General features: G+C 37.3%; 1 protein-coding gene across 2 annotated transcripts in view; it reads left to right on the top strand.

Annotated features, from left to right (window-relative positions):
* Snrk (SNF related kinase) overlaps nt 1–18,255 on the top strand; it is a 58,072-nt gene extending 39,817 nt beyond the window's left edge. For both annotated transcript variants that reach the window (XM_081744997.1, XM_081744998.1), the window contains exons 7-8: nt 6,095–6,203; nt 14,063–18,255. In XM_081744997.1, the coding sequence (XP_081601123.1) occupies nt 6,095–6,203; nt 14,063–15,814 (1,861 nt within the window). In that variant the 3' untranslated portion in view covers nt 15,815–18,255. The remainder of the gene's footprint in view (nt 1–6,094; nt 6,204–14,062) is intronic.
* The last annotated feature ends 4,390 nt before the right edge of the window (nt 18,256–22,645 follow it).

The following is a 22,645-nucleotide window of genomic DNA, read 5'->3' as shown; positions in this document are numbered from 1 at the left end:
CAGGATTGTACCCAGCACATTCGTAGAACAACTAATCTCGTACGTAGATGTAGTGCTCGAAGATCAGCGTGGTTTCAGGTTTGATAAATCAACACTGGACCAAATTTTGTACATCGTACAGATGTCTGGGGGAAGAAATTAAAAACAAAGCTGATAGTACTGTCCAACACCTATTCAGACTTTAAGCAAGCCCATATCGCTGAAAGAGATAGGCTTTATATCGGAACTCTTTTGCAGTAAAATTCAATTGAGGTTGATACTAAAAGTAGCTGCGTCAGGAATGATGTGCAGCGCGACGTTGCTACTATAAATCTGTAAACAGAAAGACGATAGATAGTATATTACGGCTGATTAACATTCAAACAATTTTGTAATTATGAGAAGCAGTGTTAGAAATTCGTGTTAAATAAAACCATATCCTGTAAAGAATATATGTAAATTTACAAGGACCATTAAAGTGGTACACTTCAGTGATTCTATTGTTGTTTATCCATGAGACAAATGAAGACCATAGTGTGTTTCTGAGCAGTATAGCGATGTTTCGACATGTTGATGTTCTCGTGTTATGGCGTGTGCTCAGTGGACGCTGAGGTGTAATATATATATATATATATATATATATATATATATATATATATATATATATATATATATATATATATATATATATATATATATAATATTTTGTGTGTGTGTGACATACCGCATTAAATAATGTTTACCCGTGCAGAACAGCGTGTTTTTTAAGTTTCAAGTTGGATGGGGTAGAAATGTACGTCAGATCCACAACGGATTATGTGAGACATGTAGTGACAGCGCTCTACTTCATAGCACGGTTGCTAGATGGACTGTGGCATTTGAGATTCATATAACTCCTGTCAGCAGATTAAAGAACGTGGTGGGGCCGTATGCGATATTTCATCTGCGTAGGTGTACCGCATGCTAACAGACTATCTCAGCATGCGAAAGATAGGAAGCAGATAGTTACCCCATGTCCTGACGGAGGTTTAAAAGTGGCACCGATGGGAATGTGCACGATTACACCTTGAGCGTTATGCACAGTAAGGTGTTGATTTCCGGCATCGCGTTATTGCGATTGACGAAACATGGTAGAGATAAAGTAATCCTGAAAATGACCTATGACCACGGAGGCATTATCCTCTCACATCAAGTATCACCAGGGTGCCGTAATTGCTGCAGACTATGCTGCGTACTTGACTCATCATTTGCGGCCAGCATTGCGACGCAAGCGATCCGATCTGCAGTCTGAATCAATTTTATTTCACGACAACGCCAGATGTCACACTGCCCATGCGGTACAGACTCTTACGACGATGAGGTTGAGAAATACTGGACACCAACCATATTCCCCGGATATGAACCTCTGCGATTTTGATTTGTTCCCAAATATGAAATAATAACTTTGGAGACGTTTCCGTGATATTCGCTGCGTTGTTCGTGCCTCGAAGTCTTCACAGAAACAAGGACTCAATGTATTTAACGTCTGCTAGATATTTGGAAACGTCCCCAGGCAGGCGAATACGACATCAAGAGAATGTAACAATGTTCACGTGAGTAACACATTTCATTTTCAATTCCTAGATGTGTCCACTTTACTCTAATTGACCCTCGCATTAAACTTTGATTAAGCTAAATACCTTTGTATGAAACAATACAATGTAATTGAGATGGAAATAGGCAAGCAGTGTATATGGAGAACCTGCAATGATAGATTATCCAGAAATTGCTGTATTCCATATTGACATAATGTATGTATGTCGTTACTTTTTCCGTCATTGCTTATATATTCTTTATTGTGTATGGTATTGCTCTGAGTAGATTATACAATTTGGCAATATTTGCCCAGTTGCAAAACTTCTGTTACAAAGAGTAATGAGCATAATAAAAATAGGAGGCGTTTTAAATTTACATTTTTTTCGTACAACTTTTCGATATTTATTTCACAAATATATATATACAGGCGCGGATCCAAGGGGAGGGCTATAGGAGCTATAGCCCCTCCCCTTGACGCTCAGGTATACACTGGATAAAATGGGATTCAATCCTACTTTCCTTACACTGGATAAAGCGGCAAACTATAGTTTAGCCTCCCCCCTGTTCTTATCCTAGATCCGCGGTTATATATATATAGTGATTGATTGATTGTTTTAAAACAACACAACGCTTGGGAGGTAATTCCTGACACCAAGGTAAGACAAAAAGTACAGACCAAACTGAGTACGCAAATGCTTCCTCTCGCAGTTACAACCTGCCGAAAACATGAAAAAATGAACTTTAAAGGTTCATAGTTCCGAAATTACAGGACCTACCGTAGTCGGATCCAGACTTCACTTAGAAACTAGTACGTGCTCTATCCAAATATCCAAGGTTCAGAATCTTGATACTTCCGCAACAATTTTTATAGAGGTAGATGGTGAGTAGTTCAAATCATATGCCCGTAGTCAATCATAATCATCATTGAGAAAATTAGGCTATTAAAATTACGTTGTAACTTCTGTAACTTGTAAGGGGGCCGCGGTGGCTCAGTGGTAGAGCGTTCACCTCTGATGCCTGGGGTCCTTGGTTTGATCCCAGCTTGCACTAAGTAAGCTTTGTAGTGGACAAGTACGTGGGTTTTCTCGGAGTTCTACCGTTTCCTTCCATTTTCTTCGTTCCACCATATCATTCATTTCTCATCATCACCGTCTCTTTTAGCCTAGTCGGCATAATCGTGGGGCGTAAACTTAGATTTCATTTTTGTAACTTGTAATACTTAAAATCCTACCCAACAAGAGCTGGTATGTTTGCAAAATAATGGCGTGTTCCCTTGTTCAAGACAAGTTTGTGTGGGAGTTAAAATTATTTAGAGCACAGGGGGCGTACAATATATAAATACGGGCCTTGGGATCGCCCATTTTATACTATTACCATTAAGTCAGTTCACTTTACACTGCTATTATATTGCTTCTCACATAATACGATGTTTGTTGTAACACTATTACCAATAGCCCGTCACATGTTCCTTGCCAGTCCAGACATCTGGCGTGTTTCCAGCTCCTAGTGTTTTTGTTAAATTGTATACAAATAAAAAAAAAAAAAATCATTTGACTATTAACTCCAGCTCAAAATGAAAATCCAGTTTAAACTGTCCATCATGCAACATTTATGAGAATGAAACCTTCAAGTACTCAGACCGAAATGATTTTACGTAATATACCTAAAGACTCATGTGACCCGAAACTTGTCATAACGCAGAGATGAGAGTTTGTAAAGAAACTGCAAGTTTAGTTTCTTAGTAAAAGATTTTTTGTTTTTTTTTTGTTTTAGTATATGATATATATGTATATTAATGTGTACACTTGATTTAAATCCGATTTAGGTAAAACTAAAAATGCTGAAATGTAAGTTACATATAGATAAATATCGAAGTCATAGAAATATCCGTGCACTACTACTAAGCGGTATGCTATAAGAGAGATGGCTGTGATGCGAACTGGAAAACCATTAATTCTGTTTGTTCTTCAAAGTGACCAAATTGTGTGTGTGTGTGTGTGTGTGTGTGTGTGTGTGTGTGTGTGTGTGTGTGTGTGTGTGTGTGTGTGTGTGTGTGAGGTTATTTCGAGAAAGTGTGTCCAAGACTACCAATGCGTTATGGTATATAAAGAAAATGATTGTCGAATTTGTTGACGCCATAATGAACTCGAGGCAACATACCACGTGATAAGAGGAAGTAGTAGACGGAAACCAAGCCTAGCCGAGAGGAATCACAGAGCATTAAGAGGAGTATAACTGGAACTAATGTGGCACAATTGATTACAGAACTCAATCAACATCTAGAATGACCTGTATACGTTCGAGTACTGTTCAGTGAGTCATCTTTCTTGTTGATTTCAACCACAAGCCGAGTTTACCCGTGGCGACAACTGTCAACGTGTGAGGTGCAATTTCATATTCCGCTGAGTTCAGTTATTACGCTCAAAGAAGAAATTACTGTGATTATGTGAACGTTTTATACATGATTTCGTGCAATCTGTGGTGTTCTGAACAACTATGCAGTCTTCCAAAATAAAAACTACAACCAGAGTTATTCAGACGTGGTTTGAAAAATATCTGGATGTAAACTTCCCGTGGCGTGCTCAGTCCGTCAACTTAGAACATTATTGAACATGTATGAGGTGTATCCAATAAGTTATCTACCTAGACAGGAAGGGAGGGGTGGAGGATAATGACGACTGACACGCACGCCAAGACCACTGTGGGGAACCTCGCTGCGCAATTTGAGGTCAGTCGGAGCAACGCAATGGCCGTAAACAGTGTTTGTGTTACGGTGCGAACAATGGATTTGCAGAAGTTCCATCTGGTGACAGGAGACAAAACCTGGATCCACCATTGGGATCCTGAGAGCAAGCAGGAGTCCATGCAGTCGAAACATCTGCGAGGACGTTTTTCGTCAGACAACGCGGTCCAACAGGCTGTACCCCAGTGGTTTGCAGGCCATGACAAAGACCATTTTACTTTGGTATTTCTTCGTTGCCGACAAAGTGGCGACGGTTCATAGACCTCCATGGGGACTACATCCAAAATCTGTGATGACAAAGTTGAGCCTATCTGCATTCTTTTCTCTACGTAGATAACTTATTAGACGCTCGTCATATAATCAATTTTAGATTAGTGAGTTGGGCGCAGACTTCTTTCGTCATTGCTCACACAACTAAGTCTGCACTTACGAAAAATACACTATTTATTTGAAAACGATTCGCAAGTGTATTCACTTATTTCGCAACGTATACAAATTGTACTACAGCTAAGGTATACGAAGTTTCATTTTCATGTGCTTCCATTATTTTGATAACTGTCTGTATTAATTACGAATATAATTAAATTCTTACAATAAGGTAGACTGTTAACGCAATTTCGTTGTAGAGAATGTAGTACAACTAGTGTAAGTCAATTTTGTCGAATTCTTTGTTGTAAATCAATCAGTAATTTTAAATAAGATGTTCTAAAACAGCATGTACATATATTATTGTTCATTAAAAGACATTACTCTGATAATTTTTGTGCATTATGTACATTGCAGTCATTTGCAGTTTTGTTTTTGTTTGTTTGTTTAAATTATATGAGAAATATACAGAGAAACTCCAATTGTCCGGATTAAGAAGTTGTGAATGTAATATGCAGAAATCCAGATATGCAGAATGCAGATTATATGGATATGCAGAAATCCAGATAATTGAGGAAATAATAAAAATTAAGTTATGAATTAAAAAAAAAAAAGTTTGAATTGAGGAAATAATAATAATTGAGGAAATAATAAAAATTAAGTTATGAATTTTTAAAAAAATCTAAAACTTCTTTTCTGTAATAAAGGGTAGATCTGATGTGTGTTCAAAATAATATAATTTTTACTACCAGTGCCTTGCCTTGGGAGGAGTGAGCGAGGGCTCTGGGCGCCGAAGTAAGAGGACGCAAAATTCAGAAGGAAAAAGAAAAGAAGGGAAGAAATAAAAGAGAGGAGAAATTACTTGGAATATTTTAGATCAACAGCAGTATCAATCTAACATTTAATTGTTAGCAAAATTCATGTGCACATACATAAAATGGAAGAAAAAAGTAATAAAAAGTGCTCAAAATCTAGGAAAAGCAGGGTTTATTTTCGAAAAATTTTCTTACGCTTAGCGTCAACTGTGGTGGCACCGTCGTATACTCGCATGATGGGCGCAGATTTTCCACGGCACGGCACTGTTTACTACAAACAATTAAAAAATACAGAAAATTTCAGTACTAATTTTTGGTTTAAATAGAAATTTCACGAATGAGTACATATAGTTCGCATTTCAATATTGGTTTAGTGTAATCATTTATTTCCTGTTATCGTTCCGGATGATTGGAGTTATAGTTTGCCAACCCTGTATAAGAAACACAATTGCCAAGACGGAAAATTGTCAAAGGAATCTTTTTTTCTTGACAGACTGTTTTTACTGTATAAACTCAGAGTTGTGGAGAAATTTTACCAAAAAGTACACTTGGCTCTAGAAGTCAAAAAAGTTCTGAAATATTAGAATGATGGAACTGTATTTATTGATTTTCATAGGAAATCAAATGAAGCTTCTGAAAATCCAACAGCATCTGATAATGGAACGCATCAGCCTGTTAATAAGTCACGGCTTTCAGTCTCTCGGACTCCAGGAGATGTCCCTCAGGTATTGTATCGCTTTTTTTTCTTTTTTTAACGTCTTGATTGTGAGGAAGTTCACGTAGGCCAGGTTTGCATCTTCGCTTTTTGAATTTGTTCGGATTGGAAGAGGTGATAGAAGTGGGAATTCATAGATTCAGTAATTTCGAGAGCTGATCAACAGAGAACGATCATAAATAAATAAAACATAATTACTTGTACTAATGTCGGTCTTTTTCAAAATAGTCCCCATTATATGCAATGCACTTGTCCCAACGTTTTTACCACTCATCCAAGAAGCCATTTTTGGACAGATCCTTCAAAATCGCCTCCGCAGCTTTCACCTTGAACTGCCCTTGAAGATGCGAAACGCCGTCCTCGGAGGTGTTTCTTCAAAGTTAGTTAAACAAAGCAATCATAAGAGGCTAAATCAGTGCTATATGGAGGATGGGGGTACACACTTAACGTTGATCTTTGCAAGATAGTCAACAGAATTTCTGTACTGTTCTTCGCGTGTCACTTCCATGTTGCCTTATGCGAAACTGAAACTGTGTGCGCTTGAACGGCTGCCAAAGTCACATTCTTGACGTAATGGCCTTCAAACTTGCTCGATCTATTCGTCACTTCTCGCACTACACAGACGTGTTTGTTTTCTGTGCCTTGCTGTTATATTTACTTCATAAACACTGATGATCAGTCTTTATTGATCAGCTTTCGTAGCTTGAACTTTTGAGCGCATAGAAAAGGATTTTTCTGTTCCGAATATTAGGTAAGTATTAGAAAAGCGGGATGTATTTCTTCTACAAGGAATTGAGGTTGGGATAGTGTTATTAGGGAGGATTTAAAGCGGACAGTTATAGGTGTTGAAGGTTTTTAGCGTTCTCTTTTACATTTCAAGGGCAAAAAGGCCAATTTTGAATTCAGTCTCTCCACCACTTTTTCTTTGTCTTATATATCTTAACCATCGAGAATTGACTTAGATTTTGGTATCAGCGTTATCCATTTAAAAAAATAATTTTAAAAACCACTTGGCATAACAGTCCATTTTGTGTGCCTAAACCTACTCCAACGCCATCTGCTAGCGACCGGCTGAACTAGCACCAGTCTAGCGGTGAGCACGTGGTTAGGGCGCTGCGACGCTCCATCCCTAACAGGCGCATCAGGAGCTTTATAGATCTAGTGGCTCCCCAGTTTGCCTCACGACGCTAAGTGGACGTAGAAAATTGGGAAGCACAGGCCGGAAATCGAACCTGAGACCACGCGGACATGAATCCAACAGTCTAACCACTTAAACTACGGTGTCCGGTGCACCATCCATTTACGTGTTTATTTATCGGTTATAAGGATCCAGCCTGTTATATCATGTCTGTCTCTGTGCATGTCTCAGCTTTGTATGTAATGCCTTGTTTTTCAAGAGCAAAAAAGCTGTCGAGAAACGAACTTGAGAATCGAAATGAAGACCCTCAATTTTCATAGACTTTTGAAGTCACGATAGGAGTTGCCTGTCCGTCTCCGTGTAAAGCCTCAGAGACTACACCCAGGACAGCCAACCCGAGGCATCAGAGAGGCATAAATGCTTTGACCATATGTCGCAGTCACAAAGTTGGAGAGGTCTTTGTCTGGCACATGCCTGAGTGAATATGCAATACGAAGCTTGTTGCATTGCTTACAGTGTTCCACTTCTGCTCAACTGTCCTATTCTTTAGTCAATGTGCTCTGTATAGCTCGAAAACGAAGAGCTATCGACAAACTGACTTTACTATGGAATCGGGATAATCCTTATGTTTGATGTCACTCAATTCCACAATAGGCGTTCGCCAGCGTTGTACTGGTGTTGCAGACACGCGGAATCCGCTCAAGTACGAGGGGCTATCGTAAAGTTTTAATTATCACAGTAAAAAAAAATATATATATATCAGGATACAGGGATTGTTGTGATTTATAGTTCTTAACCTCTCTTTATGTAGTCACCACCCAGATTTACACAATTCTCCCAGCGTTCCTTCACTTTACAAATACTGTCATTGTAGAAGTCTGCACGTTGTGCTTTAAACCACTCTTCCAACTTCCAACTTTTGAATGACATCATCTGTGTTGTTAAAATGGCGACCACGCAACGGGTTCTTCATTTGGGCTCTGGTTGCAAGGTCGGGAGAATAAGACGGATGCTGCAATACCTGGAAGCCACACGGCCTTGCTTTGTCGACACCCCGTGTTTGCTTCTGAAAAGTATCAGCAAACAAGGAACCCAGTGTGTGTGTGTGAACAGGAACCTTAGACATGTGAAGTTTGTCATGGATAATTTTTCATACACTACACACTACCATAACTGAAACCAATCTCATTCATAATCGTTTGGATGGTTACACCTCTTCGAGGATTAAACACTCCACTTCGTTTACAATGGCCTCATCGTCCGTCAGGGATGGTCTTACAGGTCTTGGGTCGTCTGTGAGGGACGTATGACCAATTTGGAATTTCCTTTTCCACTTTACAATGGTGTCATAAGATAGACAATCATCGCCATACACAGCCTTCATCTCGTCTTGAATTTGTCTGGCATTATTACCTTTCAAATGCATGAACTTTATCACACTGTGAGCCTCAATCTTATCCGCCTTACTCTTTCCTCACTTTTGGCACACCTTGTTATATATATATAATAAATCATTAGGAGCTAATTTCCTTAACATCATGCACATAAGAACCAAAGTTAGCCGTAAGTTAGGCCAGTATTTACTTATGTACCAAAAATCAAAATCGCAGCGTTGTAGGAGGAGTTAACCATCAAACATTTTTACATTTCGTTATATTTATATATATAGATACGCCCAAATACAAAACGAATACAAAGAAGTAGTGCAGAACTAAACCGAAAATCGTTGCGGTTTACCGTGTCGTTGCGCTAACCAGTACACTACCTGAACGGCCATACACCTTTCACTTTTGAGGAAGGTGCTCATACTTTCAGACCACAACTTGTGTTGTGCTGTGAAAACTCAACATATGCGTCAACAAACGCCTAGTCACACTTTTTTTGGAGGGGGGGGGGGGCGAGGCATTTTGAATTTTCATTGCATCTCGCTGTGATATGGGGTAGTACGTTATTCCTCACATTTTCTCATAATATTGAATTCAACTGTCATAGGTGTTCATAATTGTCTTCATTGTCTCTTTGATACTGTTACTACTTTTTATTCTAAGTTCGATCAAAAGGGAAGATTATCAAAAACACTGAACCCAGGACAAGTGAATGCCGTAAATAAAATATGGATTTTGTTGTTAATTCAGGGTTTTGTTACTGATTTAATGGCTTAATGTCTGAATGTCAAAATTGGCCTGCCATGTGAGGTAATAATCAAAGGATTCTGGTACTTTTTTTTTTTTTTTTTTTTTTTTTTTTTTCTCGTGGTAGTTACCGTCGTGTTAGCTTCGCTTCTCAACGGTTTGTCACTATTCTGAATCTTGGAGTGTTCGAGTGAATACCAAAGTTTCAAGGATACTTTGTGGTTATATTGTAATCAAAAATTGTAGAGCCTATCATAAATGTATTATTATCTTGGTTCCAAGACTGATCAATGGAATGGTTTTGCATTCAGACTTGAGGAATTGCCAGATATTCGAAATATCCGTTTGAGTTATTTTGCGTGTAATATTAGACAAGACATCAATACTTTCCTAATGCCCAAAAATTTGTATACATAAAATACGTACTAGTCTGTTTCTTAAAATATATTAAATGAAATGAAAATAAAACTATATTATTTCCATATCATGGAGTAACACCATTGTTATTCTTCTTGAACTCCGTAAATTTTGTGCTAAAAGTGATCACGAATGAGGTAGTTCTTAAATCTTCCAGTTGACGTAATTTGCCCTTCTAAGTTCTAATGGTTAGCAAGAGGGAAATTTCGTACGAGGGGCATCCAATAAGTTATCTACCTAGACAGGAAGGAGGGGGTGGAGCATAATGATGCCTGACCCACGCCAAGGCCACTGTGAGGAAACCCCGCTGCGCAATTTGAAGTTAGTCGGAACAACGCAGTGTGTTTGTGTGACACTGCAAATAATGGACAAATTCCTGGCTCAACTGGTGACAGGGGTCGAAACCTGGATCCACCATTGGGATTCAGAGAGCAAGAGGAGTCCGTACAGTGGAAACACCTACGGGGACAACGGGGTCCAACAGGTTGTTTCCCAGTTGTTTGCAGGCAATGACAAAGCTTATTTTTCTCTGGAATTTCTTCGCTGTCCACAAAGTAACGACGGTGCATAGACTTTCATGGGAACTACATCGAAAAACAGTGATGACCAGGTGAGCCTATCTGCATTCCTTCCTGTCTAGGTAGACAACTTCCTGGATGCTCCTCGTATTATTAGGCGTACAAAAGAGATGTGGAAGACAGACCTGTCTTAAATTGACTGGACATTTTTTTTTTTTTTTTTTCTTTCTTCTGGAAGCCTGTAATCAGTAACTGAAATGCATTAAGTTAGACGTAAAGACTTTAGCTTGCATCGTAGTTTTTCACTCAGGTTCTTCTGGTACTTTTTTTTTATCCACATACTTGAAAAGTCTATAATTCCTGGTCTTTTTTAAAAAAAATTCTTTCTTTACTAAAGATTGTCTAGTTTCACTAGCACAGAAGCGTATAAATTCGGCCACTTTTACGAACAAGTCTCTTAATGTTGCTCATGAGTAGAAAAAAACTGTAGTTGCGCCTGTGGAGGTTTTAATAATTTCGATTCTTCAATATCTACCAGAGTGAGTGAAAATTGAATACTGGTCATGCAAACAAAAGCAAAGTATTTCAACGCAAAACACTATATTGAATGGGTAGGCTCCTGCCGTTATTCATAATAGCAGTAGACTTTAGCTTTGTTTTTTCATGCACGTGAAATACTAAACCTCGTGGAAACTGTAAATTTAATAGTAATGATAATGACTCGTATGACTGAAAGTGGTCTCTTTGCATTTAGTCAAAAGTAATATTGCAATATGTTGTTGGTTTGTTCTTATGTGTTACTATCTTATATATAAAAGAGAACGTACAAATCCTTTGTTCCCTCACCACGCTAATACGGCTGAACCAATTTCTTTCATTTTTGGGGGGTTATTAGGATTTGGACCCTAGATGGTTTTTATCATATCACTTTAATTTTTAATTACCAGTGTCTTGAGATAATTGACCATTCAAGTGTCCATAACGTACAAATCCTTTGTTAGTTCATCATAGGTAAAAATAAACGTATTTATATGCAACCCGCATGACCGTGTCACTCGGCGGGTTAACATAAATGACAGGCGATATAATGTTAACATTAGTGCAATCTACTATGGTTTTTATCATATCACTTGAAAGCGAAAAAGTAAAAATTATCTAAGTAACAAAGTTTATTGCGTTCCGGGGTGACCGCAGCGAAGCGGGGCGGGTTAACATAAATGACAGGCGATATAATGTTAACATTTACTGCAATCTTCTATGGTTTTTATCATATCACTTGAAAGCGAAAAAGTAAAAATTATCTAAGTAACAAAGTTTATTGCGTTCCGGGGTGACCGCAGCGAAGCGGGGTGAACGCTGCTAGTGCTGTATAAAATTCTGTGAATACTCAGCGAACAGTTGTACTGGAGGAATTATAAAGTATGTCGTATGTAAGTTCAGGGTTTCAGTTCCTACAGACGAGTTGAAATACGAATTCATGTTGTCAGGCTCTCAGTGTAGCAACCAATGTAATTAGTCATTCGGTGCTAAAACTAGACATGCAAACTATGTATTCATTTTCAACAGTACAACATACTTTAGTCACAGAAAAAAAAAAAAATTCAACATCGATCAATATAAACTTTAATTTACAAAGGATTTGGGCCAGGATGGTAGAGCGTTCACCTCTGGTGAATGGGTTTGCTAGTTCGATCCCAGCTCGTGTCAAGTGGATTTTATGGTGGACAAACACTGTGCGTGGGCTTTCTCAGGGTCCTCCCGTTTCCTCCCACGTTATTCATTCCACCGTTGCCTTCATTTCTCATCATCACCGTCTCCTTTACCTTGGCCGGCATAAATGTGAGACGTAAAACTTAAAAATTTCATTTCATTTACAAAAGTTGAAGATCGTATTTTATTGAAAATGTTACTCGACAAATCGTAAGCCATATTTTTCGGAATTATATTGATTCTTTCTAGTGACAGAAATATAAACAATTAATTTCACATTGAAATTATATAAACACCATGTAAGAAATCCATACATTGAACTCGTATCTTATACAATATATCAACAAATGGATTAGCTGTTAAATGTGAATTGAATCTATATCATTTACTGAATTAACTGGTGTGACGCCGAACTATACTATCGATCTCGCAGTTAGCTCTTTAACCCTTTTGATGTAATAGTACATAGTGACTAAAGTAGTGTCTTCATTATTCGATTAAAAAAGTACCAATAAAGCTTTTTACTTCGTTTTTTGTTTTCAAGTCTAGAAGCATTGTAGAACATGTGACGTATGGTTTCACGACTTTCTGCTTCCAGAAATAGGGTTTGATGACGTCATAACTTAAAAAATATTTTTGTTATGCCTATTATTATTACTATTATTATTATTATTATTTTTGGCGGATTTACTTTTGCACCTAGAAAATGGAAATTTTGCACATACATTCAGTGCACCCTTTAGTATTTTTCAGATCTCTGCGTTAAAAAGGGGGTGGGGGTCCAGAGGAAAAAAGGGATATTTTTTAACAAAAAATCTCTTCGCAATTTTTCGCCTTAGATACATAATGGAGAGATGTGAATGGTACCGTTTGAAAGGGTGTTCTATTCTGAAGAGAATGATGGACGAACCATGATCCTAGGATAAACAGGGATGTATCAGGAAATTTTTATATTATATCCGGGTCTTTTGGAGTAATGTGGGGCGTTGTGGGGTTCATTGATATTTTTTTTCCCGCCCTTACTATTCAAGAGAGAAGCTTGAAATTTTGTACACACATTTACAAGGTTCCTACTGGCCAGGGAAGTCGGAAATTTTATAAAATATATTTTTTCTAACATTAATTGTACACCAATTACAGCTTAGCCAACCATTATCAGTTAAATGAATTATAAGAAGTATCGTACCTTCAGAGTAATTCATTGTCAGACGTTTGTGGGTAGATATTAATGATTACAGTATGAGACGTTGCTCAGATTTTTATGGGGGGTAAGTGGAATGCACGTATGAGCAATTGATTAGTATTTGTCCCTATAGAATTAATATTCTCGTATATAAATATTATTTATTCCTTATTTGTACGTTAACGTCATCGGATATCTGTCATGAAATTCAGGGTATTTTTTGCCAAAGGTCAGGGAAAGATTTCTACAGATCAGTAGGAACACAGATTTAGTACAACCCGTAGTATTTTTCAGTTGATTTTGAGATCTATGTGTTAACACAAGAGGGGAGGAGAGTCCACAAGAGCTCAAAATTTAAAAAAAAAAAAAAAAAAAAATTTAGAACAACGATTTCTGTCAATTTTCCGCCGCAGGGACTTAATAGGGAAATATGAATGGTATCGTTCGAAAGGCTGTTCTATTCTGAAGAGAATGAGGTACGAACCATGGTCCTAGGATAAATAGCTGTAGCTGTTTAACTGGAAGTCTATAATTTACCTTAAAAAGCCAGAATTTAAAAGGTTTAAGATAAAGGAGATCGTGATAAGTATGAAATAAATTTGTAGAGTGATAGTGAACTAGAATGTGAAGACTACGTAGCGCAACCAACTTCGGTTATACTTGTTCCTGTTGCAGCGCTTTGTTTAGGAGAAACAATGTAAATGCATTTAATAATGTTGTTATAGATTTGGTTTCCCTATACTAAAGTATGATTTGTCCTGTCTATTTCAGAATTACCGAAGTCGAAAATGTAGCATTGTACAGGAGGAGGAGGATGAAGATGACATTTCACATTCAGGCCATGAAGAATTAGCACCGTCTCATTCTCAGCTTAATAGACGAGGTAGTCGTTCGGAGGGACGGCTGAATATTGCATTAATGGAGAGGCTAGCTGAAGCCGAAAGAAATAAAGAAGAGCAACGGAAAGTCGGTCATTCGGGAGCTGATGATTCTTCGTTGAAGCTGTTACCTCCGTCAATGAAGTTAGGTGCATGGATGGCAAAGACTCCAACTGAACCTTTGTCCAGCAACTCCCCAGCAGCTCTTTTCTTAGGTAACGCTTGGAAGAGTAGTCCTCAAAGACATACCATCCCTCCCCCAGCTGCCACTTTGTCCCCGTCGGTCAGCAACACCTCTCTCTCGTCCGAATCCTCTCAAACTTCCGTTCCTTCGACTACTCCAACGTGCATGACTCCTGTGCCAAAATTCAAAACTATGCCCTCACCCACTCGACCTCTTCATAGTGTATGCAGTTCCCCTCAACTCACTTTGAATGAAATTTTTGAAGAGGGAGATAACATGGAATCCATGCTTCCTTCACAATCAGGCGCGGTGCGGAGAGGTTTTGTCACCTCTCTTCACCATAACCACACTGCACCTGCTCCCGTCATGAGCCGATATGAGCGTCGACAGAAGTTTAGTAAAACGCGAACGGCCAGTTGTAGCTCATCGGATGCAAGTGATGATGACAGTGAGAACAGGAAAAAGAGAGCTCATAAGCTGAAATCGCTGCCAAAGAGAGATTCTCATGATGATTCCAGCGACTCCCAGGATCCGAGCGGAGGGGGCAGTGGAGGAGGTGTGGGAGGAGGCCATATTGGTGGTGCGCAATGTGGACCAGCGAAACCACCGTCTGGAGTTCCAGATGGTTCTCGTCCCTCTGGAAATAGCTCATCATCTCAAAAGCAGAACAAAGGAAATGGAGAGAGGAGACATTGCATGCACCCGTTTCGCCAAAGTTCAGGTATTCGCGGCGCAGGCGAAACGCGACTTCGAGAGAGCCAGTCACTCAATAGGATCACCGAAATTCAGGAAACGGAAACTCAACAGACTCAGGTGCAATACGAGTCACCACCATCTTCATCGCCTCGGTTTCGATGCCTTAGCACAAAACTATTTGGGCGTTCATTTGCGAAGAGGCCGACGTCATCTGGGGCTGTTCTTGAATCTCATCGCTGTGAACTGGAAAAGGGCAGTGGGGCAAATAAAGAGTGCGTAGCAAAAATTAACAAGCGCGTAACGCAAATGCCAAAGAACGGTTGTGTACAAAATGCTGAGAATAAAGATTTAGTGTCAGTGAGTTCCAATGAAGCAAAAGTTCTTCCGAATTGTGAAGAAAAGGAGAATTCCAGAGTACCAGAGAAAATTGAAGTCAAACGCTTGAAGTTAGTTCGTTATTTTCAGATGCATAGGAAATTGTGTTTACCACTGTTTCGTGGAAGACTGTATAAAGCGCAGTCGTGCAGTTCCATAAAGGAGCGTACACTGTGCGACACATATCAATGCAGCAATGAGAAATGGTGTAACGGCAAAGCGGAGACTCTTAAAATAAGAGGACCAGTAGTTGGAATGTCACCAACAGATATTAATCAAAATCTTGGTTTGAACAAAGGTAGCAAAGAATCCGATGAAAGAAGAATAACTCTTGTAACTTGTCCAGGTGGTCATCTGCACGACTCATCGAAGTGTTGTAGTTTATGCTGAAACTATTTCTTTCATCAAACTTTGTGTCACAGAAATAAATCTCAAAAATGTAAACAGTTTGGTGGAATAATGACAAATAACAAACCCTTATTGTGAATGACTAGTTGTGTGTAGTGGATTTTGAATGGTTAATAATACCTTGCTGCTATATTTAGTGTGTTCATCACATTGTGATAGCATTCGATCATAGTAGAACTTGATTGTCTATGCCTAATAATAATAGTTTCTCAAATGGTACTCCACTAGTCATAATTAACTTTATTTCTTCAGATGTGACGTCGTTGAACTGTAATAGAAAAACCATAGGCAACATGATGATGTTTAGACGTATCTCCAATTGTATTGAGTTTCTGTCTGCTGCATGGTTTGTGAAGAATCGAAAGCCGTTGTTGTATCTCTTTAAACCCGAGACAAGTTGAACAGCAAAAAGGAAAACGATTTATACAAAAGTAGGGGAAGGGAGGGAGGGTTGGGTAATGCCTAGATTTAGGCACTTAACGTATTGAATTTTATAAATGTAAAGGGCTCACTTCTGTTTTATTGACTTAGCAGTAGGTAAGTGAGTCGTACTAAAGATAGAAAATGTTATTATTTAAAGAATAAAAAAAAATTGACTAGAAAGTGACATATTTAAATGAGAAAATTTGTTACGTGACAAAGCAAATTGAATTTAGTAGTAATAATTTGACTTCAGAGAACAAGTAGAATCAATTCAAAGTGAAATTTTATTCTATTGTAATTCTTTCATGATTGTAATTGTTGCAAGCTTTTCTGCAGTATTCGAAAGGCTTTCAGGAAGGCGTAATGAACGTGCCTTTTTTTGGCTTATTTTTTAAGGTTTTGCTATTATGAGATTGAAAAAGCAACAGTTTGATATAACGCCATGTAGATAAAAAAAAAAAGGGGGGGAGGGGGTTAAATTGATGATTTGTTCAAATAAAGGCACGGAACTGCATTTCATCATCGCAGAAACAAATGATGAACCCATAGTCAGTAGAAGTTTCTTGCATTGCTTGTCTTCCGTTTTGAGTGCGAGTGCATAATAGATACAGTAGAACAGGAAAATGAAAAATATTCCTTCCTTTTCCAGCCTTCAAAGTTGATCATGTTGCAACTCCAGTACAAAAATAATTTCTACAGTGAAGAATAGTGTAATGCTTATATCAAACTTATGCATTGTATTGTATATTTTTTTAAAAGAAAAAAAAATCTTTTTCTGATTTTAGGAAACACCGGAGATACCAAAACGTAATTTTAGTTTCCAGAGGAGTGTTTATGAACAGGATGTTTTATTATTATTGTATTTTGATTTTAATGTTGAAAAAAGTAAGTAAAGACTGTTGTTCTATATGTGTAAATGTATTATTAACGAGGAAGTGAGCCCTTATTTTTCATGTGCATCCCAAGTACACTTCGTCCCATGTGTCATTTTATATGCAATTATATATATATAACAATTTTGATTAGATCGACTATGTAAACAATAATTTCTGCTATCTTTTTTCTAATATTTTTCGCGAAGAGGAAAATAATATTACAACAAGTAAGTCATTTCAATGTTTTTAATTCCGAATTGAGAAATTTGGTTTCAAAATTGATTAAAATTTGTTCGAAAATTGAGAATTATTTTTTTTTTTAATCTATATTACTCTTTATAGTGTTCTATGTATTGCTAATGACACAGTGTAAAATCTTGCGTGGCTACTATTGGTTATGAAGACAGTGAAATGTTTTACTGATTGGTTGATTACTGCTATCATGTATGTTTAATTTATGTGTTTATAAGTAGATGAAAAAAAAGAATTCGTTGTAGATTTTAAATAATCGGAATTCGTTGTAGTAATATGAAATGTATATCAGAAACATCGTGAAGAATTCATATATATAGTACATATTTTTTTAATATATGAATCAGTGTTGGTTTGTTCTATACCAGCATCTGAAAATTTTGATCGTTGACAATTAGGACCTTGTAACAATGAGTTGCGTAATATTTGTTTTCGTTTCGAAATGAGCAATATTGTTGTATATAAGCATTACGAAGTACCGTAAGTATATATAATTAATCACGATCATATTTCACTTTAAGCTTGTAGAAAGTTGTATCATTTTTTTTTTTAAAAAAAAGAAAAGACTGTTGTGAGGAAGGAAGAGAAAATGTATGAGCGCTTTGTAGATCGAAGTAAGGGCTATTAAATATATATATATTTCTAAAACAACAGGTAGAAGTGTGGAAATTAATTTTTTTTTACTAAACAAAACTTTTTTTAAAAAAATGTAATAAAGGAAACAAAAACCGTGTCGGTGATGTGCATGCCGAGGTAATTTAAAAAAACAAAGTACACTGAAGTGAAATAATTTTGTTAAAAACATCTGTTATCTTAGAAATTTTAAAATAAGTTGAAAATGAGTTAATAAATTATTTTTCTTTTACCAGTTTCTCCATAAGGTTTCTTTTTCATATTTTAATGGTGGTGGTCTAATTTCCTTCAGCTGCTAGAGAACGTGAATCTTCCAACGCGATGGAAGTTTTCATTTTTAAGGAACTTTCACATATCCTACTACTTCAATTCTTAGAGCAGTATCATTAATTTTAGATGCGTACACCAACCATCAAAGTCTGAGGTGAAAAAGTATACTTGCTAATGCTATAGGATACTACTAACCTTGTATTTCAAAAATATATTACATACGAGGTAAGTCAAAAATTATCTGCAATTTTGACAGCGTTCATACTGACTTCTGTCCTTGTTTATTTTATTGTTATGCTTTTGTGGTCATACTATGAAACTCTGATCCTAATTCCACAATTTGTCTCCCTTTTGTTGCAGATAAATTATGGTCGCTCCGTTAGAAGTTTGCACCAAAGAGGAACAACGACCAGTGATCCGGTTTTTGTGGTCGGAAGATATATCAGGAACCATGACTAATTTCCAGATGATGGACCACTTTGTTAATAGTCACTAGTCTGTCTAACAGAACAATGTCACGTGTACGCTCAATTTGTCATCATTTGTGGCCATAGATGGTCGTCCGGTTCCTTCCTCGTGCATAACACTTGTGTGACTATTTTTGAATTTTTCAATCCATTCAAAGATACTCGATTGCGGCAAGACACTGTTCCTGTATTGTGCCGAAAGTCTTTGATGGATTGCGGCAAGACACTGTTCCTGTATTGTGCCGAAAGTCTTGGCTGGATTGCGGCAAGACACTGTTCCTGTATTGCGCCGAAAGTCTTTGATGGATTGCGGCAAGACACTGTTCCTGTATTGCGCAGAAAGTCTTTGATGGATTGCGGCACCTGATGCACCTTCCGACTACAAAAACCGGATCGCTGCTCGTTGTTCTTCTTTAGTGCAAACTTCTAATGGAGCAGCCATCTATCTGCAACAAGAGGGAGACAAATGGAGGAATTAGGATCAAACTTTCATACCATGACCACAACAGCATAACAATAAAACAAACGAAGACAGAGATCAGTATGAACAACGTAGGAAAATTTATAGCTACATTGCGGATAATTTTTGACTTACCTTCGTATATTAAATTATTTCAATACACACCGGAGTTTTTCTTCCGCTGGTATGTCTGTTGCTAATGAAGAAAACCCATAACTTTTGTATACGTAGCTTGTAGGACTTCTCACGTTTTCACTTTAGGGTTCCTATTCTTGAACAAAGAATTATAAGCGTTAAATCGTAAATCTTATGTACAAGGCATGCTGCTAATAACGGTAGAAAAAAAAATTGCATTCTTAAAATACACATGTTTTCCCATGAAACTTCGCAAAAAATATTTACAAACATTTGTCACTATCCACAATCTTCTTGCAAAAATAACTTCTATTACTGAAGAAAATTCCGGAGAAGGTTCAAATAATTTAATAAGTATATATATATATATATATATATATATATTTGATACAAGGTTAGTACTTAGTTTTAATTTGTTAAAGTTATTTTTTTCCCAGAAAATTATAAACTTAAGGTCTTACCTTTCTTCATTCATTTCGGTCATGTATTTAATCGGTTTCGTTTCTGTGTGAACTAAGAAACAAGTTTGGCTATTTTATGGTTACTGATGATTCAAACAATACTTATAGCGTATTCCTTAAGGAAATGAAGACGCCTTGATATAATCGTTAATTTTCATTCACATAAACACAGTGTACTAATTATTATTATTATTATTATTATTATTATTATTATTATTAGTAGTAGTAGTAGTAGTAGTAGTAGGTTTAAAAATACGAAGGTCATTTTGAAAGTCTTGCACACAACTTATGCACGAGCGTGTGAGTCGTGTGATCAAGTTCAGTTTTATCTCACTTGTGAGTCAGAGTTTGGGCTTGTCGGTTGTCTGTGTTTGCTGGATCGCGTCTCTTGTGAGAAATTCAGTGTTAAAATGTAAGGTGAACCGGACTGAGGTCGGATTACACTGACCAGCGTTCCTATATTAAAATCGAACTCTACGTAGAAAGAATCCAACTGGAATGTACAATGTTTTGCGAGAGGTTTGTGAAAATAGTGCAGTAGATCATAGCACTATATCACGGTGGTCAGCTCGTGTAAGTACAGTGAATAACCCAAGACGTAGAAGACCATCGACTGCAACAGACTATATCTTTGAGATTATTGTGAATGACATTTTGAGAGAGGATCAAAAACATGTCGAGAATGAGGATCGAGGAAATGCATATGACGCTAGAATGTCTTGTCACTTAAGTTTACGGAATCATTACTGGATAGTTAAAGATGAGGAAAATCGCCGCCAGATAGGTTCTGCATGATCTGAATGAAGAGCAGAAAGCAAGACCGCATACTGCCCTACAAGTGAGGGAAACATTCGACAGATATGGATGGGAAATACTTTCCTACCCACCATATAGTCCTAATTTGAGTCCACCAGACTTTGATTTGTTTTCCAAATTGAAGGAACCACTCCATGGAAAACGTTTCGATATAATTGATGAAACTTCCAGTCATCAGACAGCTCGACAATGAAGATGCCCTATCCGGAATACAAACTTTACCGAAACGTTGGGAAACTGTTATAAGCAAGAATGGAGATAATATTGAAGGCCTGTAAAGGTATTTTGTACAATAAAGTATTTATTTCCATAATATCTTTCAGTGTGCAGAACTTTCGAAATGACACTCGTACTTTTGCCGTAGATTTTCCTTGATTGCGAAACTTTCCTGCTAATCTTCTGTCAATGTATTAATATGATTTTACTGTCCAACACAGGTTTTGTAACAGATATAACCAGCCGTTTCCGGATAATTTTCTGGAGCTGAACACGAAAATAATAATGAAAAAGCGTGATTGATTCTTCTTACGAAGTTAGAGCAGAAAAATGGAAAAAAAATCAGAAAATAATGGAAAATTAATTATATTGCGATTTTCTTTTCAACTATCAAGATTTTCACGAATTCTGCAATTTTTTCCTAACCGCATATATTACGATCGTCGTTCTGTTCCTATGTACAAAGTTTATGCGAATTTATTCGAAGAGAAATAGGAAAGTTTACTAGAACAAGGATAAGAAAGTGTTTCTAAACCTATGACGAAATCGATTTTTTTTTTTCGATTTCTATGCTGGAACTGCCAATATTTCCAAAAATTCTTAAATGAATAAATACATCATCATCTTTATGAATGCAATAACTACGACACAGGACGAGTATTACAAAAGAAGTAAAGAAGGAAAAAAGAAAGCTTTGCTTAACCGGATTTGCGATTTCGCCAGATTATCGAATGTCAATATAGTCATCCTGAGTGTCTTTCCTGGGTTTGATGGTACCTGATATACAGGTCCCAAACCACTTCTCCATTCCTTTCTTCCCCCTCTTTTTCCCGGATAGTGTGCTCGCCGGAGACACGTTACCTCTCGTACGTGACGGCTTAAGACCAAAGATATTATGGAAATGCCCAAAAATACAAGGAGCAGCTGAAAAGTTCACGGAATTTTGCTATAGCTCTCTTTTACCAAAATATAAGTACACATTTTCTTATTCGCCTTCAAAGGAGGCATCTTCGAAACGCACGCACTTCTCCACCGCTCTTGCGATTGCTAGAAACACCGACGAAAATTCTATTTTGGTATCTTCCGAAATTCAGCCATCTCTTCTACTGTGTCGAAACGTACCGTTGAGGCCCATTTTTAGTTTTAGAAAAATCCAAACATCTGATGGTGCTAAACTGTTTTTAAGTGCTATAAAAGTCTTTGAAGCAGATTTTCCTGAATTTGCACATGAACGTTGATGTTTGCGCGGTTGCTCGATTTGTGAAATTGTACTAACTGATAACCACACACTCCTCGGTTCAGATACACCACTTGTACGCTTCTTTTTATGACCTGTTCCCAAATGTCAAATTCATAATTAGGCAACCTAAGGACTGTACTGTACAAGATTCATTGTGATTGCGTCACGAATGCCAAAACTACATTCCGGGAACTTTTTGATTGCTCCTCGTATGTATAAATAGTTTTAATGGGAATACCAGTATGTTTATGTATATTCTGAGCATGTACAGACGATATAAGTATCCTACTGTACAAAGTATTTAGTCTTTTTCAAGATTACTAAATATCTTTAATTTGTGTTGTATAATGAATCACATGCGTACGCTTATTAGGATCACGCAGTGAGACTTGTAATGTTTTGGTGCTAACACGTCCGTCTATCCGTTACTCTGCAGGATAACTTTTTAACAGATGTAATTTTTTTAAATTCTGTTTCTTGCAATAGATAGCTAGATGAGTTATCTCGGCCGAGTACGTTAATAGAGTCAATCTATTAACATATTAATGGATAACGTCTATGTATA

Source organism: Thermobia domestica, chromosome 18 (genome assembly GCF_964235325.1).
Source record: "Thermobia domestica chromosome 18, izTheDome1.hap1.1, whole genome shotgun sequence".
NCBI lineage: Eukaryota > Metazoa > Arthropoda > Insecta > Zygentoma > Lepismatidae > Thermobia > Thermobia domestica.
The sequence above is the reverse complement of the archived record's forward strand: the minus strand, read 5'-3'. Positions and strand labels throughout refer to the sequence as shown.